Source organism: Sardina pilchardus, chromosome 5 (assembly GCF_963854185.1).
Source record: "Sardina pilchardus chromosome 5, fSarPil1.1, whole genome shotgun sequence".
NCBI classification, from domain to species: domain Eukaryota; kingdom Metazoa; phylum Chordata; class Actinopteri; order Clupeiformes; family Clupeidae; genus Sardina; species Sardina pilchardus.
Genome location: NC_084998.1, coordinates 35,648,353 through 35,670,851, shown reverse-complemented (window position 1 = coordinate 35,670,851; position 22,499 = coordinate 35,648,353). Strand labels below are relative to the sequence as shown.

General features: G+C 44.4%; 1 protein-coding gene across 1 annotated transcript in view; it reads left to right on the top strand.

Moving 5' to 3' along the window:
* The window catches only part of slc35f4 (solute carrier family 35 member F4), a 74,500-nt gene extending 52,222 nt beyond the window's left edge, over positions 1–22,278 (top strand). Inside the window, exons 6-7 of the mRNA XM_062537535.1 lie at positions 2,213–2,302; positions 22,037–22,278. Coding sequence (XP_062393519.1) covers positions 2,213–2,302; positions 22,037–22,278 — 332 coding nt within the window. The remainder of the gene's footprint in view (positions 1–2,212; positions 2,303–22,036) is intronic.
* The last annotated feature ends 221 nt before the right edge of the window (positions 22,279–22,499 follow it).

Here is a 22,499-nt window from a genome sequence, read left to right as displayed (position 1 = left end):
TCACCATTGACTAGACCTAGCTACGCAAAATAAAGTTCTAGCAACTTAGATAAGTAGCCTACTCATGTTCATGTTGATTCAGAGATAGGCATAGGCCTACCGTAGGCTGTACGTCAAGCTACGAGGTCTAAAGCCTACATATTCACCAATCCATATGGATTACTCCACAAAGCAAAGCAAACTAACCAGCGGTGGTAATTTTCATGGAGTTAGAATGAACCGGTAGGCCTACGCGATTTCAGCATCACTCTGGCCCTGGTTTCGTTTTTTTTTTTTTTTGCGCGAGCCGAGTCCTGAGGACATGATAGAAGCCAGCGAACTAGCCTTCATTCTCCTCGGAATGAGCCATTTACGAAGCTGATAAAGTAACCTACATATAGCCTAGGCGTGCGTTTAAAACTGGCTCTGGCGGCAACGGCGCAGAGTCAGAAACGCAACAAGTCCTCAACATCATATAGATCATATAAAATGTATGTCCCCAGCACTTATCAAACCAAGCTGTAAAATAGCGTTTTGTCCCCTGAAAACTAAGCTGACGCCCTTGGATAGATAGATAGCTATCCAAAGAGAAATTACAGAATTACATTCATGAGGAAATAGCCTACGTCAGATTACGGAACTATTATAGAGACGCAGTCTAACTCAATAAAACTTGTTTGCATAGTGCTAATCATCCTCACTGTTGTCAAACTCTCGAATGAAACAAAGTGTTATTTCAATCTTGTGTTAATGGCAATTTTGAACTATGACAAATAGTTTGTTAGTTCATGCTCGTCTTTTTCGAAGTGCAGAGCCTTGTGAACATTTTCAGAGTGCCAGAATGAATTGACAAACACCCAAAAAAACAAAACAATAAAAGAGTTGTAGTGTTGCAGTCTGTAGGTGACTAGGCTCCTAGGGATTTCTGTTGGCATTTCCGAAATATACTATATGGGCTGGGACACTAGAGATTGCTTCCTGGCCGCCGATTGAATGAGTAGAACTGGGCTACAGTATCAGTCACACCGCAGCAATGCTACAGCGGACTGTACTGCCACCTAGTGGCGGTAAGTTGTAATACAGCTGTAATACATTTCACGCAGAGCGTGAATCAGGCAACGCGTGAGGGAAATGGCCATTCTCAAGTAACGCTTACTGTATATGTCTGGACAACAGGTTGATTCACCCGATGTGCAACTCTCCCTCGTCCTCTCCCTGCACGCGGTCGCTCTGGCATTCCTTCTGGTCCTTTCAGGTTCAGGCTCAGGGTCATCCTCCTCTGAGTCGGTGGCAGAACCAAGAGAATGTTGAGTTCTAAAAGTTGAGATAAAATACTAGGTGTTCACAACCTAGGTCAAGGCTAATTTCAGTCAGAAAAGGTTGTAGCCTAGTAGAAAAGTTGCTACTGACTTCATGTCATTATTTACTTTCTAGAAGTTGAGATAAAAAAAACTGCAAGTTCACAACCTAGGTCAAAGCTAATTTCAGTCAGAAAAGGTTGTAGCAGAGAGGTTGCTTACTTACTAAATGTCATTAGGCTACTTTCTGTCTAGAAGTTGAGAAAAAAAAGTTGATCAAGGCTACTTTCAATCAGAGAAGGTTGCTACAGGCATGCCATTACTTTCTTATAGGTAGCAAAAATAGACATTTCTGGAACTAAACAGAATGAGTAACACTGATATTTATTTATTCCTTCAATCCTATATTCAGCTCTTCATTCAGACATGCCCATAGAATATGCTAACAACGCTTCAATGTTGGCAAAGGGCGCTGTTGACAACATATCTACATAGTTTTTTTCATCGGTGAGGTTAAATGCGTGATTCAAACACGGCGAAGACGTCATGGTTCGAAATAGAACCATATTTCAATGGGCCGTCCACAAAGGGTTAAATAGCTCAACTATTTGAACTACTCAACTGTTTAACTTTTTGCTCAAACTGTTAATTGTCATCAACTATGAGTCCACTCAACCTTTTCTCTACTTCACCTCTATCTTTGTCTCAATTTGCATGCACTCGTAATTCCCTGGAATTGGTCTCTCTAGTTGTTATTGTTTTGTGTTTTGATACTGTATTAGGTCATGTCCAAGCCCCATTTGCTGAGAAATAATTTACCCATGGGGACAATAAAAGTTTCTCTCTATTGTGAATTTCATTAAAATTGAAAAAATTAAAGACTGGAATATGCATCCTTTACTGAGTACATGTTTCATTTTCTCTCCCTTCTACAGTCTTTAATGTGTCAGTCAATGTGGGGATTTTTTTAACCTACCCCATCCTTATCTCCATTGGCACCTTACTCAGTGTACCAGGCAATGCAGGTATGTGTGTTTGCTTTATTTCTCAACCATTTATGTTTTAGCAGATTATTTCAAACAAAACAGCAAATTTAATGTATTGTATGGCTCTTAGTATGAACTATACCTAAATGCAATCAATCATGGAAAAATCATACAAACATACAAAGAAAATTGAAGTAACAGTGCCTCTTCAAGACTTCCTAGACTACTGTACCTTCAGCTTTACAAAGATGTCCTCAGCACAACCCAGTCCAACTACTACTCAGACCTCATACACCCTCACTCCACCGATCCCAAGGCTCTCCATTTCACAACATACGTTAGACCGGACCCGTGTCACAGAGAGCAGGTTGTTTGCGCCACGCCCCTTTTGAGGGGAAAACAAGCCCTCAGAACAAGCCTGAAACAAGCCAAATTGAACCGGTGTTGTTCACGGTCACTGATCTATAACGAATAACTTATTATTTATAGATCAGTGTTCGCGGTAGACAGACATGCCGAGAAGTCGCTGTGTGGTTGGATGTACCAACCACAAAGCTAAGAACCCCTAACATTAGGCTACACCAAAAATGAATCAGACTAACGAAAACGGAAATCTAGGCTAACACTTGACAGAAATTATCATATCTTGGAATTATCTAACGAACATACTTTACATCCGAGCCTGTGAGTCAACTACACTACATTAAAATAAGAGGCCAAAAATACAGGAAAACAATGTAGTTATTTAACTGGAGACTTAATGAGATACGAGTATGTCCGGGTATGACACTGGCCACTGTGAGTGGGGTTGTTGCTACTGCTCGGGAGACCGAAGGGACATGTTTTTACTTTGATTGAAATAAGCTTTTGAACGTATCTTTCACGGTCAACGACCGGCAAAGTAGTAATATATTGAGTGGTCCTATTGATTCGTTGTGTTTTCTGTTATTATTTACCCCTACGATTTCGGTACGAATTACGTTTATTGACCCTAATTTGCATTGGAGTTAATGAGAGACGTTGTTTGTTTTCCCCCCAGAAGGGGCTGGAACGTTTCTCGTGAGTCAAGTTCCCGGATGTGCCGGTCTAACGTATACCACTCAAGTACACCTACAAAAAGTACCCAAAGCTGACTTCTTTACCCATATAAGGAGATCCGGGTGTTAATCGAAGCTAACTACCTATATGGCAAGTTGCTCTGCAGGTTAGCTCAACATGTATAAAAATCTGGTCCCTTCCCCCATACTCCCCACACTCCAACCTTTCCCCCCAACCATCTCCATACATTAGAGATGCGCGGATGGACTATTATTCTATCCGCAACCGCATCATACAACTCATTATCCGTCCGCCATCCATCCGCACCTACGTTTTTTCAGAACCGCACCCGCCCGCCATCCGCTATTTGTTTAAAGGTCTATGGGTGATCCAAGACGCTGCTGCGACGCGAGAAAGCTCTCCCAGCAAGCAAATAACGTTCTGCTAACTTTAAGTAACGTTAGCTTTTGGTTCCCCTATGGTTCGTTTTTCAGCAACCTACTAATAACGTTCAGAGAACGTTATCTCCAGGTTGTCAAAAAAAAAATAACGTCCCCCTTACGTTTTTACAACTTATAAAAAGAAACGTTATATTTTGGTTGAATCCCAGCAAGCAAATAACGTTAGCCGTTGGTTCTCCTGTGGTTAGTTTATCAGTAACCTTCTAATACGTTATTACAACTAAAAAAAGAAACGATGTGAGAGGGTCTGAGACGGTAGTCTTTCAAAAATCTTTTCCAAATCTTTGCAAAATCTGTCGATGTAAGGTAGGCTTTAGTTGACGGGAGCGCGCCGCGATTCCAGTACAACCAGTGTTGCCAGATTAGATTGGGTTGACTGATTTCCGCCCAATCGCCCCGCCGTCTTCAGCAAAAAAACGCCCGATGACGTTTTTCTCATAGAGAACCATTGAACTCAAAATGTTATTTACCCGCCTACAGCTTATTTTCCCCCGCCGAACGATATAAAAGAAGTGGCAACACTGAGTACAACTCCCATGATTTCCTCCCGATTGTGGAAATTTAGTCGCCGACTGTTAAAACAGACTAAAATCGTACAATGTAAGCCAGCCTTAAGTTGAGGGGAGCGTGCCGCGATTCCAGTACAACTCCCATGATTTCCTCCCGATTTTGGAAATTTAGTCGCCTACTGTTAAAACAGACCAAAATCGTACAATATAAGCCAGCCTTTAGTTGCAATGCAATTATTCCCTCGCATGACAGCTGTAACAGCACGTAGGCCTACATTTCACTAGGCTACATCGCGACGTGAAATGCCACTAAAAGTGGTTTGGAAATATGTCTTAGTGAGTTAGGAGTCTTCTCAAATAATTTTAAGCTGTCCTAGGATATGCCTCGTGAATTACTTGAAGTGAAAAAAAATAGGAGTCCTAAAACGGTAAAGTGCTACCGGGGACTGTACTGCCACCTCGTGGCGGTAGGTTGTAATACAGTTGTAATACATTTCACGCAGAGCGTGGATCATGCAAAGCGTGAGAGAAACGGCCATCACATTTCAACACCTACTGTAGGTTATAGCCTACACTGTTCGTTGCCTATAATGTTTAGGCTACATATATCGCAGTCATATAATAAACTAAATGGCCTATAATTAGCTGTCGTCTGGGCCTGCACGGCGGCAGGAAAAATATGCAGAGAAGAAACATGATGTCTTTGTCGGGACAAATTAAGCTGTTGTCCCGACTAGGCAATAAACCCATAGCCTATAAGTAAATTCAATCATATCTGTGTTTATACTAGGCTATATATTATGCAGGTGAGACATTCAGCACTTTTAGAAAGATGTTAATCAATTGGGGCTATCATTAGGGGATAGGCTATAGCCTAGAGTTTTGTGATAACCGACTGGCGGCCTGTTGTCATGAAGGGCACTGTAATTGATGTGCGGTGGCCCACGTAAAACAGAGTGAAACAAGATTTTGTATAGAAACATGATATCTTTGGAAACATGTATTATTCTACCTAGATACATGGCATTGTGCATGGTATTTCCATAACTGCGAGATATACGCGCTTCACGATGACTGCAGACATTGTAGCCTACAGTAGCCTAGTTATTCGTTGCTGTATGTACAGATGGTACGGGTTGAGAATGCTCCTTTCTTTCCCGCACATCGGGAATCCCGAAGCATCGGGACTTTGTAATTAAAACTGCAACCGCAGGGGGGCAACATAGACCGCCCTAATAATATGAAGGTTCGGCTCATGGAAAAACCCGAGGACGCCGCGCTGGTGACAAGCGGAGAAAAGAGACATGACGCTCGGCATGTTAGATTGCAGTTGCAGAGTTTTCGAATGTTTTACAGCCTACCTCACAGCTCTCTCACTCGACGTAGCCTATAACTCAGTCAGTCCAGCAGAGATGCCAGAGCAACGTTTTGGTCAATGGAGAGGGAGAGAAATGCTCCGCATATCCGTCTCATTTAATCATTAAAATGAAAGTGATGACTGCCGAAATTAATCAAACGACGTTTCAATAAACCATTGTTGAAATGAATGAAAATGGTTTTAGAAAATCGCCTATAGGCCTATCAGAAGGAAATAGCCTTCAATTCAACCTGAAATACTCGAAAGGCAACCTTAGATTAATTCATGAATTCATTACAGTTACAAGACCGCATTTCCGTGTGGCTATTATTGTGAATGTCAAGGCGAAGACGAAAGAGATGGACAAGATGGACATGTTGGCTACATATATGCTAGGAATACTTAGAAATGTGTAGGCTATAGGCTATTTTAAAACGGAGGCATGTTCATTTTAACCGGCGACGCTGGGTAGCCTACATGTACCCAGCACTTGCTATCACATATTTTATCCCCACCACTTTTGACGACTGAAAATAAAATGTATTTAACAGAAATCTCTTTAATACATGCCTATGCTTGTCACTTTACTTATAACCGTAGGCTACATGCATGGAGAAGATCGCGCATTTTGTAACATTGTAACAATGGATGGTCAGATATGCGATAGGGCAGTGAGGGTGATTCATTGTAACCATCGACTAGCAGGCCTAGCTCCGCAAAATAAGTTTCTAGCAACTTATGTATCGTATGCATGTTCATGTTGATTCATGACCGCGTGACCCGTCAGTCACGGCCAGTCAGACCAGCCTGGTAACGTAAATTGTGCAATAATTGAGATCGAGTTCGAGCAGGACAAAAACGTTTCTGGACTTACCAGCGACTCCTTGACATCTATCCATATTGCCGACATCAAGGCTGAGATGCGAGAAATAGAAGCCCTCATCGAGGTGCTCCTCCAACGCCAAGCACAGTTCGGTGCTTTGCTCTCCCGGCTGTGTCCATCGGAAAACCATCACGTGCCGGTCGAGTCGAGTCGAGTCCCTCCCGCAATTCACCGTGGACCTCGATAGGGAAGGCCTGTGTACCTACAAGCAAAAAGCTGTCGCTTCCTCTCTTCGATCCTCTGGGAAGAGAAGGTGATGTCTCCTATCCAACCAGTTTGCGCCTCTCGCCGACCTGGGTTCCGACGACCTCGACCTAAACACAGAAGTAGTCCACACGGGCACAGTACCCGGGTTTGGGTTTACTAGATCCAAATGGCGGAGAAAGCGCAGCTCTCATGACATATCCAGCTCTTCGTGTGATCGATCATCGCTAGACTCCAGTTTACCTCCAGACTCCAGCTCACCTCCACTTCACAAACGTCTTCGGTTTGTAACAATTCAACCTTTTATCTTAGGCCGTGTTACTTAACGCGAAGGGGGTTCTTTTGAATGACAAATTAATGACTGGCAATTAACAGATATATTCCAAATAATTAAAGTAAAACGAAAAGTTAAATCTGAGCGCTGCTAGAATACTTTCAATAGACAATGAAACGATATTTCGTTGAAGGAAGAAAGCCACGCATCAAACAATAAATCAGATTGCGCACAGCGGCGCTATATATTCACAAACAATTCCAAAGCCCCCAAACAAACCCAAGCGTGTAATTCCCTCTTTCACTCAGTCCCGCACACAAACCTAAAAGTCCAAACTAACGAAAAATGTCCTGTCCGTATCCAAGACTGCGCGCACAAATGTCAATAATCCATTCCAGGAAACGAAAGAGTCCCGCGACGAACAAACAAAAATATAATCCCAGAAAAAGGAACAACGCGATCGCAGTCTTTATGCTAGGCCCAGCAATGTGAAAAAATAGTAAAAAATGGATCGAGCTCACCGAAATCTGGTAGAGAAATCCACCAAGCCGACAGCGACAGAATTTCTCTCCGTGCGTCCTCTGTTGCGGCAGGTCACGCACTCCAGGAAACGCACACCGTTTAGCTGGATTGTCAATAAGTTTTCCCCAGTAGTATCGTCTATTTTTTGACTCAAACTCGCAGGAAAGCTCTCTCAAACAATGTAGCTGCAGCACTGAAGTACTGGCGCCACCGATTCAAAAATCACACACGCACTTGCTATCTACTTCAGACCGCCCCCATTCACCTAGCGCATTCCCCTATATAAGTTCGGGTGCGCGGTGGTAGGCGTATTAGCCTTATACAAAACACTCCTCTCCATACCTTTTCCATACAGCGTACAGAGACATGATTAATACATATAAATAAGTACATATACATATCAAATAAAGATATTACATGAGACTTACATATTAATTATATGCAATAATTCAACAATTGATAAAAAGCACCTAAACTAATGTGGCAGTGTCACAGTCCCCCCCCCCCCCCCCCCCAGCCAGAGGTACCGGAGGCTGAACCCCGAAGTAGGGCTTCACATTAACCACATTGATGGTGTCAATCTTTTTATTCTGGTCATTCCACTGTATTTGGTAATTGACAGGGCCTGATTTTCTCACCACCGTAGCCGGACCTGACCATTTAGGCGCAAGCTTGGCTGAGAAGTTTTCGGACGCTTTTGAGAGTGGGTGAGTGCGAACCCAGACCAAGTCTCCCGGCAGAAATTGTGCACCTCTCCTGCGGGCATTATAATACTTGGCTTGTCTGGCCTGACACCCCCCAACCCTCTTCTTGACTTCTTCAAACATTTCCTTTTGTCTTTCCAGGATGGTGTATGGAGGTTGATGAGGAGACGGCGATGTCCTAATCAATCTCTCTAGTGGCCCTTTCAGAGATCTTCCAAGTGCCAGCTCTGCGGGTGTTCGGCCCGTGGTCTCGTGGTAAGCGGCATTAATGGCAAAGCGGAACTCTCTGACCCACTGATCCCAGTTCTTGTGTTGGTTCCCGACATAAGAGGCGATCATCGTTTTGATGGTCCGGTTGGAACGTTCCGTGAGGTTAGCTTGGGGGTGATAGCTGGTGGTAAACCTCTGTGTCACTCCCCAGGTCTTACAGAGGTTTGCCATCTCGTGCCCAGTGAACTGAGGCCCCCGGTCTGAGACTAAGTCACGCGGAACGCCAAAACGGGTGAAGATCTCTTCTCTCAGGATGGTCACAATGCGGTGGGCTTTGCTGTCCTTTAAAGGGAACATCTCCACCCACTTTGTAAAGTAATCGACAATTACAAGCAGAAAAGTATTACCCTTTTTGCTGCGGGGAAATGGCCCCATAAGATCCATTCCCAGCTTTTCCCAGGCATCTTCGACTGGGGTGGGCTGCATGAACCCTGCAGGCTGGCGGTTTTCAGGCTTATAAGCCTGACAGATGTTGCAGCCCTTGACGTGGCTCCACACGTCCTTTCGAACAGATGGCCACCAGGCCACCTCAAGAACCTTCAAGAGGGTTTTTAATCTACCCAAATGCCCACTCAGTGGATGATCATGGAAGTAGGCAAGGAACACGGGGACAAGGCTCTTGGGTACAACCAGTTGGAACTTGTCTCCCCCCTCTCTCACAGGCGATCGACGGTACAGGAGACCTTGCACCATGGTGAACCCCACCCTACCTGGCCTACTATCATTAGCAGCCTCTTTGGCCATGTCACTGACCTCTGCATCCTGTTCCTGAGTTTCCCTTATCGCCGACAATGAGGTGGGAAGGTCAGTGGAACTGATGGAAGTGTTCACGGCAACATATGCTGCTGCTGAAGGTGGAGGGGTCACGGCTCTCGACAGAGCATCAGGAACAATGTTATGTAAGCCCTTTCTGTACTGGACTTTAAACTGGAACTGTTGCAGCCTCAGGATCCAGCGAGTTAAGCGTGATGACGTCTTTGGACAGTTAAAGGCCCAAGTCAAGGCAGCATGATCCGTAAAAACAATGAACTCTACACCTTCAAGGAAGTGCCTCCATTTTTCAATGGCCCACACCACCGCAAGACACTCTTTTTCGGATGTAGAGTAGTTACACTCCGCCCCACGCAACCCCCTGGAAGCATAGGCTATCACTTTCTCCCCACCATCATTCCGCTGGACCAGCACAGCTCCTAGACCCACGTCACTGGCATCCGTGTGAACCTCAAACGGTAGTGTGTGATCAGGTTGTGTCAGGATAGGAGCATTCACCAGTGCCTTCTTCAGCTGGTCAAAATTTCGCTGACACTCTTCTGACCAGATCCACACCACATCTTTCCTCTTCAGACGGTTTAGTGGCGCGGCCAGGTCTGCAAAGTGATCAATGAACTTGTGATACCACCCTACTAGGCCCAGGAAACGCTGCAGAGATTTGATGTTGGTGGGAGTGGGATATGATGTCACCGCTAGGGTCTTCTCTGGATCAACCTGAACGCCCTTCTCTGACACCACATGGCCCAAAAATTTCAGCTCCTGTCGGAAAAAGAGACACTTTTTTAGGTTGAGCGTCAACTTTGCCTCATGGAGCTTCTTCAGGACAGCATTCAAATCTTGGAGGTGTTGTTTGGGTGTGGCTGAGTATACAATCACATCATCAATGTAAACACAACATATTTTCCCCCTCAGCTGCCCCAGGACCTTCTCCATCAGCCTTTGGAACGTGGCTCCGGCATTTTTAAGTCCAAATGGCATAGACTTGAATTGGTAGAGGCCCATTGGAGTTATGACGGCAGTCTTTGCTTTGCTCTCTTCAGACATTGCAACCTGCCAATATCCAGATTTCAAATCCAAAGTGCTGAAGAACGCTGCACCATGCATAGACTCAAGCAGGTCATGTATGAGAGGCATGGGGTAAGCATCTGGATGGGTCTTGGCATTGAGGCGTCTAAAATCAACACAAAACCTGATTGACCCATCAGGTTTGGCGACTAAAACCACTGGAGCACCCCACGCAGATTGAGAAGGCTCAATAATGCCATCCTTGAGCATCTGATCTACGTGGTCTGCAATGATCTTAAGCTTATAAGGAGATACACGATAGGCTTTGCAGCGGACAGGGACCTCATCCTCTGTAAAGATCTTATGCTCTTCCACTGTGGTCTTCCCCAGTCCCCCTGAACACACATCAGGCCAGGCCTGCAGCAGCTGTTGGATCTCCGGAGGCTGATCAGGAAAGGACAGGGTTGTCACGCTGGGTGAAGAAAGTGGCACTACAGAGTTCCCTGAAGGAACAGCCACATAAAGACTGGCATTGGAACGAGCGTCAGTGCCATGATGCTGATCCAGCTGTGCCAGGAATGGATGAAATGTGTAACCTCTGGGTCCCTTCACTCCATACGTTTGGTCCCCCATATTGATGATGGTAGAGGTCTTGCTGAGGAAATCCAACCCAAGAATGATGGGGAAAGCCAGATTGTCATCAGCCAGGATATATGTATCCAGTGCCCACATCATTTCATGCCAGCAGTAGAGCAGATGTGCTTTTCCTATGGCGCCGTAGGTCACTCCATTAGCAAGAGCAAAGTTCTGATCTCCACTGGACTTCAATTGTTCACCCTCACGAGCCATCTCCTGCCACATACTCTGACGCATGAGAGAAAAAGTGCATCCAGTATCAAATACAGCACGGCAATGTTTTCCCCTCACTGCAATTGGAACATGCAGAAGAGCCAACAGAGATGATTTTTTCCCCATGATGAACTACAGTCACCATATCGGCAGGTTTTTTGACGCTGCTCTTGTCATGAGTCTTCTTTGAGGTCTTTTCCTTAGCTTTCTGTTGATCCACTTTGCCCCAGTACTCCTTTGAAGAGGTGTGGTCCTTTTCCACCAACGTGCCTACTTGAACAAGCTGGTCAATAGTAGTGACGGTGCCTCTAAGACAGCCAGCTATTCGGGGATTACAGTTGTTAAGTATTTTTCTCACCAACTCTATCTCAGTGATTTCAGGCTTCCACCGGAGACAAAGTGCACGATAATCATACGCAAAATCCCTCAAACACTGCTCAGGCAACTGCACCTTGTCGCGTAACTTTTCTTCTACCTCCGAGAGGTAATCAGGAGGAAGGAAAGCAGCCTGAAACGCCTCCTTGAACTCTGGCCAGTTGTGAACTTTGTTTTTCGCCACAGACCACCAGTTATGCGCTGGCCCTTTAAGAACACCAGAAAGTGCACCTATTAGTTCTGCATCTGGTAATGGCCGAACAGCAAGATATGTTTAACATTTCTCCACAAATTCCAGAACATCAGACACTTCTCTGGACTCACTAAAAGAGGGGAAATCCATGCGAACAGCAGGCTTAGAGAAAACTACAGGCACAGTGGCTGTGGCCTGGCCAGGAGCAGGCTTAGAGAAAACTACAGGCACAGTGGCTGTAGTCTGGCCAGTCAAAGGAGTAGGGAGGTTGGTGCTGGTGGTGAAGGGCTGTGTTGGCTGCTGAGAACCCGAACCAGTGATTGGAGTTTGGATCTGGGTCACAGCTGTGGTAGAAACCGGTTGGCCTCGCAGGAGCTGTCCAGAAAGAGGAACAGAGGGCTGAGCAACATTGGCGGAGGCAGACGGCACATCAGGAGAGGCAATAGAAGAGAAAAGAGATGGAAAAGCATTTCCAGTATGAGTAGCAGTGCTAAGAGGAACATAGCTTTGAGAGGCGACACCAGTAGGAGTAGCAGTGCTAAGAGGAACATAGCTTTGAGAGGCGACACCAGTGGAAGCTTGAGCCATAGGCAAGCCATGAGAAGCTGGAGCTGTGGAATAGCGACTATAAAGAGGATGGATAGTAGCCCCTGTGGTTTGGACAGGCTTAGTGACAGGCATATGGCTAGCGCGCTTCAGCCGTTGTATTTCTGCCTTCCACTTTTCATCCCGCCGCTGTAAACACTCCACTAACATTTCTTCAAACTGTTTGAGTGTGGATATCATATCTTGTTCCAGTGCATCAACACTTCTATCAACATATCCCCTGATGCTCGCTTCTCTGTTGAGAGCACTAGTAACAGAGTCACGGAAGTCAGTGTCAAGATTATCCAATCTTTCCATGACTGAACCTAAGTCAGTGGTGATGGAGGTAAGAGCAGGCAGTGTGAGGTAAGATGTATGATCCTCATCTCCTATGCTTTGGTCATTCTCCTCTGTCTGGGATATGTAAAGAGAACTAATCAGTGATGTTACTTCACCCACAGGATTTCTCCGAGTGACCCACGCATCTCCTTGTGGGTTATGGCCAGGCTCACTAGGCCCATGGTTAGATGTAGGAGTAGAGGCCCTGGTGCTAGGTTCATTTCCATCTACCTCTTCTTCTTCCTCTAGGGAATCATCAAGAGCTATAAGCGGGATCATCCTCATTTCTGACATGGCTGACTCCTTATACTATAAACAGCAGTATTTATTTTTTTTAAATGCAACCCAATGCAATGTGTGTAAATGATAGCTTGCTATACACAGAAATGCTCTCAATTCAAAAGACAAGTGTTAACAACATTAACGACAATATTATTAACAAGAATGCACGGTCATAAATTATATATTTCAATCCCCGTACTGGCCACCATATGTAATAATTCAACCTTTTATCTTAGGCCGTGTTACTTAACGCGAAGGGGGTTCTTTTGAATGACAAATTAATGACTGGCAATAAACAGATATATTCCAAATAATTAAAGTAAAACGAAATAAATCTGAGCGCTGCTAGAATACTTTCAATAGACAATGAAACGATATTTCGTTGAAGGAAGAAAGCCACGCATCAAACAATAAATCAGATTGCGCACAGCGGCGCTATATATTCACAAACAATTCCCCAAACAAAGCCCCCAAACAAACCCAAGCGTGTAATTCCCTCTTTCACTCAGTCCCGCACACAAACCTAAAAGTCCAAACTAACGAAAAATGTCCTGTCCTTATCCAAGACCGCGCGCACAAATGTCAATAATCCATTCCAGGAAACGAAAGAGTCCCGCGACGAACAAACAAAAATATAATCCCAGAAAAAGGAACAACGCGATCGCAGTCTTTATGCTAGGCCCAGCAATGTGAAAAAATAGTAAAAAATGGATCGAGCTCACCGAAATCTGGTAGAGAAATCCACCAAGCCGACAGCGACAGAATTTCTCTCCGTGCGTCCTCTGTTGCGGCAGGTCACGCACTCCAGGAAACGCACACCGTTTAGCTGGATTGTCAATAAGTTTTCCCCAGTAGTATCGTCTATTTTTTTACTCAAACTCGCAGGAAAGCTCTCTCAAACAATGTAGCTGCAGCACTGAAGTACTGGCGCCACCGATTCAAAAATCACACACGCACTTGCTATCTACTTCAGACCGCCCCCATTCACCTAGCGCATTCCCCTATATAAGTTTGGGTGCGCGGTGGTAGGCGTATTAGCCTTATACAAAACACTCCTCTCCATACCTTTTCCACACAGCGTACAGAGACATGATTAATACATATAAATAAGTACATATACATATCAAATAAAGATATTACATGAGACTTACATATTAATTATATGCAATAATTCAACAATTGATAAAAAGCACCTAAACTAATGTGGCAGTGTCACAGGTTGTCGGCCTCCTCTGCTGCCCTTGCTGAACTCCGTTCGTCACCTCATGACGCTGACTCCTGTGAATCTCCAGTTCTTAGTGAATTACAGTCCAAAACCACGGGTTCTAGAGTCCACACAGCGTGTAGGGCCCGGCCTGCACCCACGGCTGTTCCGCCGCCTGCTCTGGCCGCCTCTCCTGCTGCCAACACATCCTCGCTATCGTTGGTTCCTGGTACCGACAACGAGGATGGCCCTACCCACGCTGCCATCCTTGACGCCGTTGACCTGGAAGTTAGCCAGCCGCTGCTGTCGCGCTACACACTGGATATTAATAAATGTCACGGCTCAATTCCGGAGGTCCTGTGTATTGGCGACTCTATTATTAGATTCCTCTCAATTCCTGGAGCTATTGTTTACAGTCTTTCTGGTGGCAAGATAGACAATTTCATTGAACTCATCCCGGTGTTGATTGAACGCCACAATTCAGTGCACACCGTAATTGTGCATACGGGCACGTGTGACGTCATGTCTAGACAGTCAATGAAGCTGCAAGATGACTTTGAGCTGCTGATTTCTACAGTTGAAAACTTGGGTAGAACTTGCATTCTATCCGGTCCTATCCCAACAGTTAAGCGCGGCAATGAGCGCTTTAGTCGACTGTTCAGCCTACATCAATGGCTCCATAACTTTTGCACGGCTACAGGTCAAGGATACATTAACAACTTTGACTCTTTCTGGTCAAGACTTCAGCTCTATAGAGAATGGGAATGTGACGTCGCGGACATTTCGCGGTTGCGCCGCGGTGGCGTCTGGGATACATACGTGAGGCCACTTGTACGCTGCTGCCAATGCTGTACCATTGTAAACATCGTAAAACATTGCTAACTCGCTGTTTCTAACACTGTTTTTCACACATCATGGGACGAACCTGTTGTGTTGTTGGATGTAACGTCCGTGCCCACGATCGTCAGGTAAAAAAAATCAACAACGGAGTGTCTTTGTATTACTTTCAGGGTCTCACGTCCACTCTCCAGACGGTCTGTCATAGGGATCCATGTTACCGATCAAAGATATCTTTTCTATATAACGTTTCCTCGCGTCTGGCAGGAGCTTGTCTCTGAACGGTCCATTACTACTTCTACTACTAGTTTTTAGCATAGTAGCCTAAATGTTTACATCTAGTGTTACTGTTTTGGCTAGCCGATCTTGTTAGAAATATCATAGGTTTCCATAGGTTTCTTGTTTATAATTCGCGCCGCGGCCTCACCAATGGAGGAAAACGCCCTTTTTGTCCCAGAATGCACTGCGCCGCTAACTTCCGTTCCCATTCTCTATAAGGCTGACGGTCTCCACCCTAATAGGAAGGGGACCAGAGAGCTTGTTACCAATTACATCAGATACATTGCCTTTCAACTTCCACCAAAATATGACTGACTATCTCACGACACTAACCCAACAGTGAGCCCTACCTATTAAGCACCTCAACACTTAGCCGCCCAGCCCCCTCTGTCTTCCATCCCGGTGATAACCGGTCCCAGAAAGTCTCATGTGCAGTCAATGCGCGGGGTGAATTATTCATCGCTCCTCACTGCCCGACAGGGCCTTTCTGCTGCGGACCCTCCATCCTCTGCAAGGGATGGAGAGGGGGCAAAACCACTCACGTCCCTTAAGTTTGCACTGTTGAATATTAGGTCGCTGACAAACAAGACTGTCTACATTTACGGACCTCATCCAAACACATAGCATTGACTTTTTAGTCCTAACGGAGACCTGGCTATCCCTTACCGCTGGTGCAGCAACGATTTTAGTTGAAGCCTCTCCTGCAGAACATAACTTTTTATTTTCCACAAGACAAGGGAAAAAAGGAGGCGGGGTTGCGACGATATTCCCCAATAATTTTAACTGCACCGAATGTAATTTCGGAGCTTTCCAGTCTTTTGAATATTAGCTTTCCAGTCTTTTGAATATTTGTCTATGGTCATCAGAAATGGCCAACACATTCTTGTTTTATCTGTGTATAGACCTCCCAAACACAGACCTGACTTTATATCCGACTTCTCTGAGTTTCTGTCACTAGCAATTGTTAAACACGAGAAAATACTTATATTGGGTGACTTTAATTTCCATATTAATGATCAGAATGACCGTAAAGGCGTTTGGTTGGAGTGCGCACATCCACAGAAATAGTCCAGGTGCCGGACAAAAGTATAGATATAATAGACTGGATTGGTCCGCACACTGGGTAGGCTCCAAAAATACACTTTATTTACTTCATGAAAGGCAACGTTTCAATCCGCAGTGGGATCTTCTTCAGGCCTGAAGAAGATCCCACTGCGGATTGAAACGTTGCCTTTTATGAAGTAAATAAAGTGTATTTTTGGAGCCTACCCAGTGTGCGGACCAATCCAGTCCAGAATGACCGTAAAGCAATGGAATTTATGGACCTCCTTTTCTGTCTTGATTTTAAACAACATGTGAAAGACGCTACCCACATCCAAGGGAATACTTTAGATCTAATCTTTTCAAGGGGGATTGACGTAGATCTCCTACCAAGTGAATCTGTCCCGGTGTCAGATCACTTGTGCATCCTTTTCAGTGTTCCTTTGAACCTCAAAGTAAAGTGCCAGAGCCCTGACACGATACCTATCGCCGAATCGACACGAATGTCAAGTCTTCATTCATAGAGTGTCTGCCCACACAGCTTGAATCTTACTGTGCTAACAACGCGTCGCTGGACAATTTAACAGACGCCCTAAATAATCTCTTGGCAAAGGCGATAAATTGCGCGGCCCCTTTGATAACACGGAAGCGCACACGCGCTAAATCAGCTCCTTGGTATACAGATAATACTCGCACATTAAAAAAGAAGTGCAGATTGCTGAGCGCAAGTGGCGAAATACAAAATCAGAGACTGATCACTCTATCTGGTTAACTAGTTTTAAAGAATATAAAAGTCTTCTCTTGGCAACAAGGACAACATATTTTTCTGACTTGATAAATTCCAATAAGGGCAACCCCAGGGTTTTATTTAATACAGTCAATAAACTTACACAGTCGAAGACCTCTGTCTTCAGCAATACTTTCTCTGCCGATGACCTTATGAACTTTTTCACATCAAAGATTGATCAAATTAGAGATAAGATCACCAATCTTAGGCCAATGCACACACTGGACGACACTAACACAGCAGAACCCATCAGTTCTTCCCCTCAGCCTCTCAGCTTTACAGTATTCGAGCCCATCTCTGCTGAGATGCTCATGGCAGTTGTCATTGCCTCAAAGCCTACAACATGTCAGCTGGACCCATTACCATCTGGTCTATTAAAAGAGCTATTCCCTATCTTATGTAGCCCCATCCTCAGCATTTTTAATACATCTCTCTCAACAGGTGCAGTACCAGCTGCATACAAGTCAGCAGTTATTAAACCATTACTTAAAAAGCCGCACTTAGACCCACAAGACTTACAAAATTATAGGCCAGTATCCAATCTGCCCTTTCTGTCTAAGGTCCTGGAACGGATCATTGCAGAACAGCTTACTGCCCACCTGTCCCTGAACAAACTCTTTGATAAATTTCAGTCTGGCTTTAGGTCCGGGCACTCTACAGAAACGGCCTTAATCAAAGTCACAAATAACTTATTACTTGCAAGTGATGCTGGTCGAGCATCTATTCTAATGCTTCTGGACTTGAGTGCGGCTTTTGACACTATCGACCATAATATACTCCTTAGTCGCCTCAAGAATCACACAGGGATCAAAGGTACAGTTCTCTCCTGGTTTAAGTCTTATCTGTCAAACAGAACCCAGCGCGTGGTCCTGAATAATACCAGCTCTGCATTAAATTCTGTGAGGTGCGGAATACCACAGGGGTCAGTATTGGGCCCTATGCTATTTTCCATCTACATGCTACCCTTGGGTGCAATCATTAACAAATTCGGCATAAGCTTTCATTGCTATGCCGAAGACACACAATTCAATTCAATTCAATTCAAATTCAATTCAAAAAACTTTATTTATCCCCGAGGGGCAATTTCTCCATGCAGGCATAGTGACATATAAGACGCACGACAAAAGACAAGACAAAAGGGAGAACAGGACAGACAGGGGTGTGAGTGTGTGTCTGGGTCCCAGTCTCCTAGTACCAGGAGAGAGAGGGGGAGGGGGCTGGGAGCATATTTGAGTTCAGAAGGCGAATAGCCTCAAAAGTAAAAGTAGCCTTCCTCCTGTTGGTCCTAGCAAGAGGACAGCGCAGACGCCTGCCAGAGGGCAGCCATTCAAAAACTCTGTGTAAGACATGGGTAGGGTCTTCTAAGATGGAGTTGGCTTTTCTTAGGGTTGCCTTGTCATGCAGTGACGTCAGAGACTGAAGAGGGTGGCCAATGATTTTAGAGCATGTGTGCACAATGCTCTGGAGGTGTTTCTTGTTTTTGATAGATAGAGAGTGAAACCAGCATATTGATGAAAAGGTCAGTATACTTTCAATAAAGGAGGTGTAAAAAATATTGAGAATCTTCCTGCTCACTCCAAAGGAGTATAGTTTCCTCAGGAAATACTGCCGCTGTTGACATTTTTTGAGAATCACCTCTGTGTTGGAGTCAAAACGCAGTTTGTCATCCATGACGGTGCCCAGGTATTTGTACTCCTGTACAACTTCAACAATAGTATGTTCCCGCACTACAGAACGATGACTCCCATCTCCTGAAACTACAAACCTGTCTTCTAGACATTAAGAAATGGATGTGTGAGAACTTTCTCTTACTCAATGCTAACAAAACTGAGCTTCTTCTAGTGAGACCACCTAAATCCAACAACCACCCTGAACTGTCTGTCACTGTTGATAATTGCACCATCACGGAGAATCAAACTGTGAGAAACCTTGGTGTCCTGTTTGACTCCAACCTAATCTTTCAGCCATACATAAAAACAGTCACAAAATCTGCTTTCTATCATCTTTCAAACATTGCAAAAATCCGAGCTATGGTGTCCCGACAGGATGCTGAAACATTAATTCATGCATTTGTTTCATCTAGGCTCGACTTCTGTAATGCCCTATTCTCTGGCCTTCCTGCTAGCACAACAAGAAAGCTTCAGCTAGTCCAGAATGCTGCAGCTAGGGTTTTAACAAGGTCAAAGAAATTTGAACACATAACTCCTGTCCTGGCTGCTCTCCACTATACCTATCCAAGCCAGAGCCGAAATTATTTTACTCACATACAAAGCACTACATGGGTTGGCCCCAACCTATCTTAGTGAGCTTCTATCTCCATATACACCAGCACGCCCTCTGCACTTATATATATCAATGCACTTTTCAGGTTAAGTAGGCCTATCTAAACAAGAGCTAGGCTAATACATGACTGGTTTATTCAGTTGTTGAATTTGGCCAAAAGTCTGCTTTCCCTGTATTTTTCTATCTGTTTGGTAAATAGGCTACATCATGAGTGATGTTCACAATCTGACATTAAAATTTCTAGAGCTAGGCCTATAGGCCTATTGGCTATATTAAAATGACACACGTAAGAGGGCGGACATAGCTAGGACGGGCGGTGTCATTCCGATGGGCTACTACAGTAGATCTATACACTTAGCAGTAGGCCTAATGTAACAAAACATCAGCACTAACGGTAGGTAGGCTAAAGGTTAATCTTTTGTATATTCAAATGTTGATGTATTAGTGTCAGAGTTATAAACAACTTACTGTGTCCTTTGTGTAGATAGATGCTTCTTGTCTCGTAAGATTTGCTCGGAGGTAGGAATTCAGTTTGGAAATTAATTCGTTAATTCCGTTATTATAAATAGTTGCTAGACAACCCAACTCACTAGACAATACCCTCGAGAACAAACACAGAACACACTACGTAAGGGATAATGTATAGAACGCCGGTCATTATCGGAAAATAATTCCCGACAGGACGGACAGAACCCCGACGCGCAGCGGAGGGGTTTTGCTTCGTACTGAAGGGAATTATTTTCAGATAATGACCGGCGTTCTATACATTATCGCGCTTATTATATGGCTACTTGCCAAAACGAGAAAATAAACTTATCTCAATGTGTCTTTAGCAATGACTTGGCTACCGTTTCGTGGCTTACGCAACAACTAGCGGAGTGAACCCGTTGCCATTGGCAGCGGTCATTATACCTTCGGAGCGGTCAATATGCAGATATAACGGACCGGTAGAACTTTGAGAGGCCCATTCAAAGTGAATGGGAGCTCCCTCAACATTCTAGAGAGCCATATAATAAACAATCATAGCGTTAGTGAGACATGCAGAGGTTCCCCAGACAAAAGAATATAACAACAACACAAACTGTTAAGTAGCATAAACTACGATTTATTGTAAAAATACATCGAGTAGATAAAACACAAACCCACAATGAACTAGGGTGGCTTGGCAACTCACGATTTAGCCGATGTAGTAGACTTAATTGCGGGATTAAATTACGATAGGGCTGCTTTCCCCTGACAGGTTTCTTTTAGGTCTATGGACAGGGTGCGTTACGGAAACTGTTCTTCCTGTTTACATTGTGAGCTGCCGATGATTGGTTTAAAATCGTATAAACGTCATTACATGCGACACTAATTTGACTTACGCACTACTAGTTAAGTTCCGTCTTAAGTTATGGTGTTGCAACTGAAATTCAGAACAGTGCTAGTTCGAAACTAGCTACTGCGAACGTAAGCCTTAAGACACAACTTACACCTAAACTTACGATCGACCTTACGTTCAGCTGGTGCAATCCACTGCTGGACATATCTTTGGATTTACTATATATACAACATGAAAAAAGAATTTTGGACCTGGCTTTGTCTAATGTTGAGTTTTTGAGGTTTGAAATATATGCAAATTAGCACATAATTAATGAGAACGCCTAATTAGCATATTCAAACATTACATTACAGAAAACTTGCAATACATTTTTTTCACACATTTATGTGAGTAATCAGCTGGTGAAGTTTCATGATGATAATCTGTAAGTTAATTTTTTTACCCTATTCGTCTGTAGTGTCTCCCCTTAAGATTAAACATTAGTATGGGGAGTCTGCGCTTTATTTCTACTGCACGAGAGGTGTGCTCTCTCAGAGGAGGGGCGGGACTGTCGAGCTGTATTGGCATCGTTCAAATCAGGAGGTCAAGGCCGTGTAGATTAGCTTCGGCATGTTAGCAAGCGCCATTTTCAAGTATGGCGCCTCATGGAGCATTTAGAACCAGCTCCGTGCATGAAAATCAGTGTTAGGCACGAGCTCTTATGCGCGTACATGTTGGTGGAGGGGTACCTACAGCCAATCATTACTCCGTGCGACACTCCACTGGACTCAGGTGTGCGTTCCCGAGCAACTTTTTCTGCTTGTTGTTACGCGGCAAGCAAGATATGTGCATTATCGCCACCCTCTGATTTACTAGATTTACTAGCCTAGCCTCCGCCATTCATTTGAATGGAGGGCGGGACTTAGTCACTCTCTCCAGTTATACAGTATAATACCTCCATGGTTCAAATCATGACTCCGTACGCTTGGATAATCCTTCAACCAATCAGACCAACGATCCGGTGCATCTTTTGGATAAGGTAGTTTGTGATTGGAGCCAAATGTTCTGGCAGGGAACAGAGGAGATAGATATGCAAGTTTCCAGCCTGAGCTGCCGGGCAAAATCCAAATTCCACCATTATACATGGTGATAGAGAGACGCTGAAACAGAGCCACTTTTGTGTAACAGCATACCCTGGCTTTGAGCGCAACATACCACGCTGACCCACTAATCAAGCTTCATAGGATACCCCACAGTTGATAAGAAGCAAGAGGGTTCATTCCAGAAATGTAATCAAAACTGTATGAGATTTGAAGAAACTGACCGGGATTGATCACTCATGCATGAAAAAAATGTTTTCAACCATTAATTGTCTTGGTTTAATGGATATGCCTTATGTTTTCCTTTTCTCTGTCCTTCAGCTGTTGATGTGTTGAAGCACGAAGTCACCTTCAGTGTGGTGCGTCTAGTGGCCACTTGCATTATTTGTCTGGGGTTCCTGCTGCTGCTTCTGCCAGAAGAATGGGACTCTCTTATTTTGCACTTCCTGGCAACTCTTACTGATAAGAAGTCTGATGATCATGGAGAGGAGTTGACTGAGTCTAGGATTCATACGTGTACCTTTAGCCAGGCCAACGGTGCTGTCTCAATTCCCTTGGCTTGACTTTCTTGCTCAGTGGATAAGCTCTGGCTGCCCATGGGTTATGATACACAGAAATCAGTAAAACAGCGAATAGAGAACCCACTACTACCAAAGAGAAACCAGGAGGCAAAACTTTCGGCATTCAGATACTTTTGCACCCAACTTTGAACTGCACAATGGGTCATAGAAACAAATTCGGTAACACTTTACTTGACGGGTTCGTTCATAACACATTCATAACA